At 46.6% G+C, this 11,024-nt stretch overlaps 1 protein-coding gene across 1 annotated transcript; it reads left to right on the top strand.

Moving 5' to 3' along the window:
- The first annotated feature begins 637 nt into the window (after positions 1-637).
- On the top strand, positions 638-3,859 carry TEX101 (testis expressed 101). The gene is made up of 6 exons (XM_059999125.1): positions 638-656; positions 1,308-1,409; positions 1,535-1,678; positions 1,822-2,007; positions 3,074-3,202; positions 3,363-3,859. The coding sequence occupies exons 1-6, from the start codon at positions 638-640 to the stop codon at positions 3,581-3,583; spliced, it is 801 nt and encodes a 266-aa protein (XP_059855108.1). The 3' UTR covers positions 3,584-3,859.
- The last annotated feature ends 7,165 nt before the right edge of the window (positions 3,860-11,024 follow it).

The following is an 11,024-nucleotide window of genomic DNA, read 5'->3' as shown; positions in this document are numbered from 1 at the left end:
CGAGGCAATTTGGACAGGGAGAAAAGTTCAGTGGGTGAAAGCCAAGGGTTTGACTTCCTAGTGTGGCTGGAGAAGTAGGGATTCTATAACCCAAAGAGAGAAAAGTGTAAGCAAGGCCATTTGGGGATGCACCACCCGCCCCACCCTGCAGCCCTAGCGCGGCAAAGACCAGCGAGTTCTAGGTCCCCCGGCTTGCCAGCCACTCGGCGTCCTGCGCATGCGTACTAGCAAGACAGCCTGGGATAGGCCAATGGGGTGTGGCGTTCCTCCAGGCTCATCCAATGAGCTCATCAGATGCTTTCGCATCGACCAATGGGGCTTCGAGTTGATCTGCCCGCCTTCCGTGCCTCGGAGACACTAGAAGGAGAAGGACCGGCTGGGTGAGTGGAGCGTTCCAGGGCGTTCCTTCAGCACAAGGAGATTCTTGTGAGATCATATAGAGGCCAGGAGGAATTCTGGTCCCTTAAAGAGTAAAAGGGTGTCTGGGGGCCCAGATTCCTGGGTCCTGAGGAAACAGAGGCGGGGGACGGGGGGGGGGGCGGGGCGGGGCGTGCGGGAGTCCTGGAGCTGAGGGGGGTGAGGGCCGGGGCCCTGCGCTCTTGGGTCGGAGAGGGGGAGAAGCTGGGTGCCCAGAATCATGTGTCCTGACAGAAAAGGTGACTGAACCCAAACTCCTGGATCCCTAGGTAGGACAGGGCTTAGATCTCAGAATCCTGGGTTCTGATGAAGTTGGGAGCTGGGGACTGAGGTTCTTGGGCCGCGAAAGAGCGTAGGTTTGAACCTGGACTCCGGAGTCTGAGGGAGAAGGGCCTTTGGGCCAGATTACGGATCCAGAGGTTGGAGGGTATGGGGCTGTTGAGCTCCTCGGTCTAGGCGGCTGAGTCTGAGAAGTACAGCTACGGAAACTGGGGCTTGTTAACTAGTTAACTTGCCCAAACTCACAAGCTAGATCGGGACAGACTGACTTTAGAGATCATCGTTTTATTTATTTATTTTTTTTGCGGTACGCGGGCCTCTCACTGCCGTGGCCTCTCCCGCTGCGGAGCACAGGCTCCGGACGCACAGGCTCAGCGGCCATGGCTCACGGGCCCAGCTGCTCCGCGGCACGTGGGATCTTCCCGGACCGGGGCACGAACCCGTGTCCCCTGCATCGGCAGGCGGACTCTCAGCCACTGCGCCATCAGGGAAGCCCGAGATCATCGTTTTATATACCCGTAAACTCTGCCCTGAAGTCAGTACTTGTTGCCAGAACTTAGAGTTAATCTCGTTCCATGTGGTTGAAAAGCTGCTTCTCCATCAAATCACAGATCCTGATCGGTTCTTCCAAACGTCTCTAAGAGAAGCCATGGGAGCCTGTCATTTCCAGGTTTTACTGTTCCTGTTTCTCCTAGGAGCCCCGACCTTGATCTGTATGTATTGGGGATGTGGGGGGAGAGCGGCTGGGTCACGGAGGATGGATTTCTGGTGAAAAAGGAGTGGTTTGGGGCCCCACAGAGAAGGGCAAGTGCTTATCTTTATCTCATTTTCTCCCCAGTGGCACAAAACTTGCGTTGTCAAAAGAGTACATTCGTGGGCTTAGAAGCGGATCCGGTAGAGACATTTAACTGGACCACAGACAAAGCTGAGACTTGTGACAATGGGGCATTGTGCCAGGAAACCGTGCTGATGATTAAGGCTGGTAAAATGAGAACGAGGCCGTTGGGCTGGTGGGGCAGGGGCAGGGGGGAAGGTGATTATGGCCATGTTAACGCGGTTCCGCCTTCCCCAGGCCAAACATCAGGCGCTGCCCCCCATCCACTTTCCTTCCCTCTTGTCTCACAGCAGGAACCAAGACAGCAATTTTGGCCACTAAGGGCTGCAGCTCAGACGGGGCACCGGCAATAACGTTTATCCAGCACACGCCAGCCCCTGGCCTAGTCGCCATCTCCTACAGTAACTACTGTGAGGACTCCTTTTGCAACAACAAAGAGGACTTACATGAGTTATGGAGGACAGAAGAGACTGACGGTACCCTGGGAGGGGAGAGACGGGTGCTGAGAGAAACTCCATGCAGCCCTGAAAAAACGGGGCTTACTCTGCTTAGGTCCAAGTGCGCCATACACAAAAGGACCTCAGACCTTTGGCTTGTCTTTCTTTTTCTAAATTGTTACCTTGAGGTCTGGAAACGCTGCTCCGAGCAGAGGGACATCGGTGAAGGCTGGAGTATAAATGGGGTTTGGGGTTTATTAAGCAATACAACGTCAGTGGAGGTTTCTGAGCAGGGTGGTGGCATCGTCCATCTAACAAGCACTGCTTCCCCCTTTGCCGCATGGCCACAGACCAGTTCCCCCGTTGGTCCTCAAGGCCTATAGAAATCTGGCCTCGCCTATCTTTTCAGCTCATTTCCTTCTCTTCCTTCTCTCATTTATTGTATTCTACTTGGGGCTAGGATTCAAAATATTTAACAGTGGAGATGGTACTGACCAATCAGAATGGATGCTGGCTATAAAAATACAGTCCAGTCCCACCTGTGCCTACCAGCTGAGTATCAACACCACAACTTCTCACAATTCTCCAATCCACCAAGCCGGCTCACACCTCCAGCCCTTGGTCCTCGCTGTTTCCCTTGCTCCCCTCCCTCCTCCTCCTCCCCCTCCCCCATTTTCACATAGCTAACCTCTGTTCTTCCTCCATCTCCACTCAGGCGTCGGCTCTGGGAAAATACCTAACCAAATTATTTTAGGTGCTTAGGTGGTCCTCCATTTCTTTGCCACTAGACCTTGGACACAATGCCTACTGAACTGTGTGGTAGTTAATTACTTACATGTCTGTCTCCTTCAAGGCAGTGATCCTAGCTGGCAGGAACTGTGTCCTTTTCATATCTGTATCTCCACACCTAAGCACAGAGTTTGGAAGTCATGTTGGATGGGGTTCTGACAGCACAGAAATCAGTTGGAGAGGGGTGGGGAGGTGGTAGTAACAGTCCTTGAGTAGAGAGGCATCAGCAGGAAAGACTGGAGGAAGAGAAGCCAGCAAGGGGAGGCAACTCAGAGGCGGGACTCGCCCTTAATTGTCCCTCTCTCTCCCCCTTCAGCTCCCAGAGGGTCAACAGACCTCCGCTGCCCAACCTGTCTGGCTTTGGGGTCCTGTTTGAATGCTCCTTCTCTTTCCTGCCCCAACGATACAAATCAATGCTATCAAGGAAAACTTCAGGTCACTGGAGGTAAACTGAACATCTGATGGTTTCAGAGGCTGGAAAACCAGACATCTGAGTGTAGCCCAAGAGGTTCTGACACTCAGGGTTCCAGGAATGAGGGAGGCGTGGACTCCTCTCTGATTTCCTAAAACATCTATGTGTCTCCCCATCCCTCCTTGTTCCACAGGAGACCTCAGCGCACCTTTGGAGATCAAAGGCTGTACATCCGCAGATGGCTGCAGGCTGATGTCTGGGATCTTTACAATAGGGCCCCTGCGGGTGAAGGAAAAGTGTCCACTCAGGTCTATCTCTCCCCGAAAGGTTGAAAGTGGGGCCACATGGCTTCACACTTCAGTCTGGAGGTTAGAGCTACTGCTGCCGCTGTTGCTGCAAGCGCTTGTCCATTGAGTAGGTGCTTCGGGTCCCGGGTCACGGGACATCTCTTCTGAGTGGTCATCAGCAAGCTGAGGGGCAGGTGGAAGCCTGAAGAACAGTCCCAGTGGATGCATCTGACATTTCTAATAAAGTTTCTGCCACGATGTGTGTATGCCTCAAAACTAGAAGTGGCATTATTGAGCTAAAAGGGCCCTTAAAATTCATCTCCTCCAACCTACACATTTTGCAGAAAGGGAATCAAAGATCTCGAAAACTTTAATGAATTTCTCACACTTACATAGCTATGGGCAGAGCCAGGACCAGAACTCTGATGTTTTGACCTGAAGTCTGGTTTTCCTTTCACTCTAATAGGTTTCCTTGTCTTGCTAGCTGGACAAGAGGCTAATGTTGTCCTCCTCCAGAACGCTCCCAACCCAATTGTAAGGCCAACGTCACCTGCCTTGGGGTTCTAATATTTCCCTGGGAGGTGTGGCAGAATGAGAAAAATCAGACTCTAAATTCTTCAGTTATAGTGGCCCCATCTCCCTCTATCCTGTTTGTCCCTTGCCCACTTTACATCATTCCTTCCCATCTCTGCTGACTACTTAATGCCTCCTCAGTGGACAGAAGGAACTTAGGAGGGACCTGGGGTTCAGTAGGGTCTGATGAATGTTGGTGAAAAACTATTGGGTGGGGAGATTCTTTTTTCACATTCTTATGCTTATTTATTTAACTTATTACTCAAGAATACGTAAAGTCTATGTTATTGTAAAATACTCCAGTGATACAGGAGCTGTATAGAGCAAAGGTAGAGTAAAGGGGAACAGACTTTTTTTCATTTTTTTAAAAAACAGCCTTATTGAGGCTTAATTGACATACAATAAACTGCACTGGGAGTGGGAGGAGAGACTTTTAATACAAACTGTTGACCCCTCCCACAAAGGACAGGGGAGTCTGATCATAGTATAGTCCAGCCAAGTTCTTTCTAGAAAGTTCTCTAGTTCTTACTAACTCTTTGAGTTAAAGGCCCACTCCAGCTACTACGTTATCTTTGTTCCCAGGCATCCAGTTCTCCATTGTGTCAGTTTGGTGAATCTCTCTAAAGAAGGAGCGGAAACACCAACAAATAAAACTTTAACTTAATGAGGGGACATATAAATTTGGGAAATTACAAGCATTCAGAGCCTTGACTGGTAAATACTATTTGGGGTAAAACACAAAATCAAAAACAAAAAACGAACCGAAAAAGCCAAGTAGCTGTTTCCCATAGGACACTGGCTTCTTAATGGCACCGATGACAGTTGCAGAAGACACTCCTGAGTAAATGGAGGAGAGCCATAATTTTTAAAAATTTGGCCTGTGAATTGTTTTGGTATTTTTAAAATTATATCTGTCATCTGCCAAAGAGCTTTACGCAGCATGTACAAATTTCTCAGTCCACAAACTCAAGTGTGCCGACTTTCTTAATTTTTAAATATATAATATAAACTATTTAAATATATTATTTCTTTTTATGATAATTTTGTTTTGAAATATATTATTTTTTTATGATAATTTTGTTTATAACAATCCCCCATTCTACCTAGTGGAGTAACCAGTCTGAGTAAACTCGGTCATGTCAGGGTTTTCGCAGTCATTTCAGATCTAAGTTCAGTCACTTCAGGGCTTGTTTTCCTTTCCACTCTCCTCACCCAGGGCTTTGCTATAGTGCTGGTGGGCAGGAGGTGACTGTCTAGTTTTCACCTGTCATGTTGCTCATGTCCAGGTTCTCACTGATGCCTGGGTTCTCAGCTTCCATTCCTGCTGGCTTCCACTGGGAAATCTTCAACCCTGTCTGGGGATTCATGGGCTCCACGCAGGCCCTGTAAGCTCTGCCATCCCTCTTAGCGACTTCGGGGCCTCTTCCAACTGCTCTCAAATCCCACCGAGGTCCTTCAGGAATCTAAAGCAGCCTAGGAATCCCATATAGGTGATGAAATTCCTGAAGATCTGGAGAAAAGATAATTTCGTAGAGATTTGCTTTCTCCCAAGGTACTTGAGAACGAGATGCGGCCTAGACCCTACAATTTATCACCCACCATATACAGACCACTATCACACATTCTTCTCAAACCTACTTTTTCTTTTTCCAACAATCGTGCCATAGGAATTCCCTGGCGGTCCAGTGATTGGGACTCTGCGCTCTCAATGCCGAGGGCCCAGGGCTGGGGTTCAATCCCTGGTCGGGGAACTGAGATCCCACAACAAACAAAACAACCATGCCATAAAGCCTTCATTCTTAGACTGAAACTTAAAAATTCCAAGTCTAACAAGTCAAAAGTTGGGCCTTTGGAATTACATCAACTTCAATTTACATAGCCTACTCTGAAATTTCAGGGCTGAACATGAAGGTATTTCTGGCTCTTTGCATTTCTAGGGTAATAGGCCTACTGACTGACTGGAGGAGAAGGGACAAGAGAATTAGTACAAAGAATGGAGGCGTGGGGAGGTAACAGTAATAGCATCATATCACCCTGCCGTACGTGTGCTTCACCCACCCGGATTTAGACTCCATCATCACACGTGATATTCATTGCTCCCTCCAGGGCTGTGTTCACGTCCCTTCCTCCCTGAAATTCCATTTCCTCTTCCCACCTACCCACCCCAGAGGGTCCCACTAGACATCTCACTGCCAACTCCAGCAGACCTTTTCTGACTTCTCTGGCACCCACTGATCTCCCTCAGCATAGCCCCAGCACATCTGCCAGCCTTCCTTCAGTATCTTACAGTTTCCCACACAACGTATAATCTCCCCTGTCAAGGTAGCAGCACTTCAGGGACAGGCATTATTTCCAACAGCTTTACAACTTAACAGCACCCATAAGATGTGACTGGCAACTTGAGGTTATGGGTCTTCTGCTTATTGAAGTGAACCAAAGTCCACTACACGGGCACACACCCCCCTCTCCAACAACAAAACTAACCACCATCAACTGCAGCCAATAACCTGAAACTAGATGCTGATGTGAAAAAAAAAAAGTAAGTTCTAGAGAGTAGACAAGAAAAGAGGTAGAAGTCTAAGAAGGACAGGCACTGCAGAAAGAATTTGAAAATTCCTCTCTTTTGTCAATGATGTTATAGTGGCCAGGTGGGCACATGCTCGTTTGGGGCAGCGATGTCAGAGTGGGAGATGAGTTTTTTTTGGTTTTTTGTTTATTTATTTATTTTGGCTGCGTTGGGTCTTCATTGCTGCACGCGGGCTTTCTCTAGTTGCGGCAAGCAGGGGCTATTCTTCATTGCGGTACGTGGGCTTCTCATTGCAGTGGCTTCTCTTGTTGTGAAGCACGGGCTCTAGGAGCGTGGGCTTCAGTAGTTGTGGCACGTGGGCTCAGTAGCTGTGGCACATGGGCTTAGCTGCTCCGCAGCTTGTGGGATCTTCCCAGACCAGGGCTTGAACCCGCATCCCCTGCATTGGCAGGCAGATTCTTAACCACTGCGCCATCAGGGAAGCCCTGCATTATGTTTTTTTAAAAAGTAAGAAATTTCCTTTGCAGCAAAATATCACTTGTGTAAATTAAACAAGGCACGGAGTTCCCTGGTGGCCTAGTGGTTAGGATTCAGGGCCTTCACTGCCGTGGCCCGGGTTCAATCCCTGGTCGAGGAACTGAGATCCTGCAAGCCACGTGTGGCCAAAAACAATTCTGGCATGGCCAAAATAATTAATTAATTAATTAACTGAACAACGCTACAGTCAGAATACAGAACAGTTTCTTCATCTCAAAAACTCTATTGTTCTACTCCTTTGTAATCACATCCCCCCCATCCAAGTCCTTGACAACCACTGATCTGTTTTCTGATCACTATAGATTTGTCTTTTCAAAAAAGTCATAGAAATGGAATCATACAGAATGGAACATTTTGAAACCAACTACTTTCACTCAGCATGATGGCTCTGAGATTCATCCGTGTTGTGTATATCAACAGCTTGTTCCTTTTAATTGTGAAATATTATTACATTGTATGGACATACCACTGTTTGTTTATCCATTAACTCACTGAAGACATCTGGGTTGTGTCTAGTTTGGGGCAGTTATAAAGTAAACATTTGCGTACAAGTGTTTGCCGTAAACATTTGGGTACGAGTTTTTATGTAGACATAAAATTGTATTTCTCTAGGGTAAATACTTAGGAGTAGGATTGCTGGGTCATATGGCGAGAGTGTGTTTAACTTTACGAGAAACTGAGAAACTGTTTTCCAGAGCGCTTGTATCATTTTTTTATTCCCACTAGCAATGGATGAGAATTCTAGTTTTGCAGCTTTCAGGATACAGGTCCTGAACATATGTTGTTAGAGTCATACTTATTTCACCTTTACGGGGCTACTGTAAATGGTACTTTTAAATTTCAGTTTTTCATTGCTGGTATAGAAAATAAGTGCAACTGACTTTTGTGTGTTGAATCTGGCTAAACTCATTTATTAGTTCTAGGAGCTTTTTCGTGGGCTCCATGAGATTTTCTAAGTAGACAATCATGTCATGTGCAAATAGGGACAGTTTTTTTTTTTCTTTCCAGCATGTCGACCTTTTCTTTCTTTTTTTTTCTTATTGTAGTGGTTAGGACTTCTAGTACAATGAATAAAAGTAGTGAGAGTGGACACTTTGCTTTGTTCCCAGTCTTAGGAAATTTCTTAAAAAATTAAACATACACTTGCCATAAGATTCTGCCATTCCTTTCCCAGGTACTACCCAAAAGAAACAGAAGCATATGTCCATACAAAGATTTTTACACAAATGTTCATAACAGCTTTATTTATAATAGCCAAAAACTGGAAACAACTCAAATGCCCATCAACAGTGTAAAAATAAATAAATTATGACATGTCTTTATGATGGAAAACTACTCAGTAAAAAGAGGAATGGGGCTTCCCTGGTGGCGCAGTGGTTGACAGTCCGCCTGACAATGCAGGAGACACGGGTTCGTGCCCCGGTCCGGGAAGATCCCACATGCCGCGGAGTGGCTGGGCCCGTGAGCCATGGCCGCTAAGCCTGCGCGTCCGGAGCCTGTGCTCCGCAATGGGAGAGGCCACAACGGTGAGAGGCCCGCGTACCGCAAAAAAAAAAAAAAAAAAAAAAAATGCAGTGTACTATATGTCAATTATACCTCAATGAAGCTGTAAAAAAAAGCACAAACTGATAACACTTTTTCTGTTTTTCAGTATTACCTAAAATTACCTTTTCTTGATAAAATTGGAGTAGAGATGGAGGAGAGAATTATTATATTGAGAAAACTAATTTTGTGTTTGGTGGTCTGCCAGACTCCAATCCATCCCATCTGTTCCTGCTGTCACCAATAAATCAACTGGCTTCCTGTGGACACAGTAAAATCTCTCTGTCTTTGACAGATATTCTCCTCCGCCTCCCAACTCCCTGACCCAGGATTTGCCTCAGGAAGCTGCCATGGCTTGCCAGTCACCTATGAAGGGCTCCCTTCTATGGTAACCAGAGGGGCTTTCTTGTATCCATTTCCATTTCTCTGTTTTGGGGGGGGGTTGTCTGTTCATTTGTTTGTTCGTTTGTTTTTTGAGGTACGCGGGCCTCTCACTGTTGTGGCCTCTCCCACTGCGCAGCACAGGCTCTGGACGCGCAGGCTCAGCGGCCATGGCTCACGGGCCCAGCCGCTCCGCGGCATGTGGGATCTTCCCGGACTGGGGCACGAACCCGTGTCCCCTGCATCGGCAGGCGGACTCTCAACCACTGCGCCACCAGGGAAGCCCCACTTGTTTGTTTTGCCACACCCTGAGGCTTGTAGGATCTTAGTTGCCTGACCAGGGACTGAACTTGTGCCCCCTGCAGTGGAAGTGCAGAGTCCTAACCACTGGACTGCCAGGGAATTCCCTTTCCATTTCTCTTTAATTTTCCAATGTGTGACATTTTATAATGTCCAGATATTTCTTGGTGTTATTGCAGAAGTTAAGGTCTTCCATGTTCTCCCACATCCTAAGCCAAAATCAAAATCTCAATATGTGTGGTTTTTTAAACTAAATTTTTTTATTTTTATTTATTTTTGGCAGCATTGGGTCTTCATTGTGTGCAGGCTTTCTCTAGTTGCGGCGAGCGGGGGCTACTCTTCGTTGCAGCACGAGGGCTTCTCACTGCGGTGGCTTCTCTTGTTGCGGAGCACGGGCTCTAGGCACGTAGGCTTCAGTAGTTGTGGCTCACAGGCTCAGTAGTTGTGGCTCGCGGGCTCTAGAGCGCAGGCTCAGTAGTTGTGGCGCACGGGCTTAGTTGATCCGCGGCATGTGGGATCTTCCTGGACCAGGGTTCGAACCTGTGTTCCCTGCATTGGCAGGAGGATTCTTAACCACTGCGTCACCGGTGAAGCCTTCAATATGTTTTTAGCACGAGGAAGCTGAGTCTCTGGTCCTAGTCCAATATTACTCCCAACTGCTTTGATTTTATGCCTTCAGAATCAGACTCTATCACATGGTACCCTTCCTTGTTGTCAGCATCAACCAGTCCCTGTAAAAAGTCCCGTCCTGAGTTGATAACTTCACCCTTGTCACTGCCTCCTCTCCATCCTTTCTCTTATTACTCAGTAACTGGGTCTCCACCCTTAACCATCTCACCTCTAATGACTTTTTCTTTCTGTCTCCCTCTTTGTTGTCACAATGCCATTGAAATACTGTACCAACCGTGAAATCTCAATTAAATGCCTCTCCCATTAACAACTGTAACATAAAGAAAGAGGGTAAAGGAATCTATACGATCATAAAGTTTCTACATTTCACTTGAAGTGGCAAAATACTGATTATAAGTAGATAGTGAAGAGTTAAGTATAAGTATTACAGTCCCTAGAACAATGCTAAAAACACCATGGAAGACCAATTATTAAATTGTTAAAGACTAATCATCAGAAGAGATTAAAAATAGGGACTTCCCTGGTGGTCCTGTGGGTAAGACTCCACGTTCCCAGTGCAGGGGGCCCGGGGTCAATCCCTGGTCGGGCAACTGAGGAGGCCGCATGCCACAACTGAGAAATTTGTATGCCATAACTAAAGATCCTGAGTGCCACAACTAAGACCTGGAGCAGCCAAAATACATAAATAAATATTTTTTAAAAATAAAAATAAAAAAATTAAAACATGAACCAACTATATGGTGTCTACAAGATAATCATTGCAAATACAACGATACAGGTAGGTTAAAAATAAAATGATACACTTCCACTTCTGCTCCAAATGGAGTAACAGGGACTAAATTTATCCACCTACATGAAACAAACAAAAACTAGACAAAATACATTGTTTTCAAGACACCTGACATCAAGCAACAAAGGGCAGTAATTCCTGAGCAAGACCGAAAGGATCCAACTGTTTCCAAATAGCTAAACTGAATTTGATAACAAAACTCAATAATATGTACAGGCAGACAAAAAAGATCCAGCACCCAACAAGGTAAAACTCACCACGTCCATGCTAGTAGTTCAAAGAAAGTTA

Source organism: Delphinus delphis, chromosome 20 (genome assembly GCF_949987515.2).
Source record: "Delphinus delphis chromosome 20, mDelDel1.2, whole genome shotgun sequence".
Lineage (NCBI taxonomy): Eukaryota > Metazoa > Chordata > Mammalia > Artiodactyla > Delphinidae > Delphinus > Delphinus delphis.
Note: the sequence above shows the minus strand (reverse complement) of the source record. Positions and strands in the feature narration are given on the sequence as shown.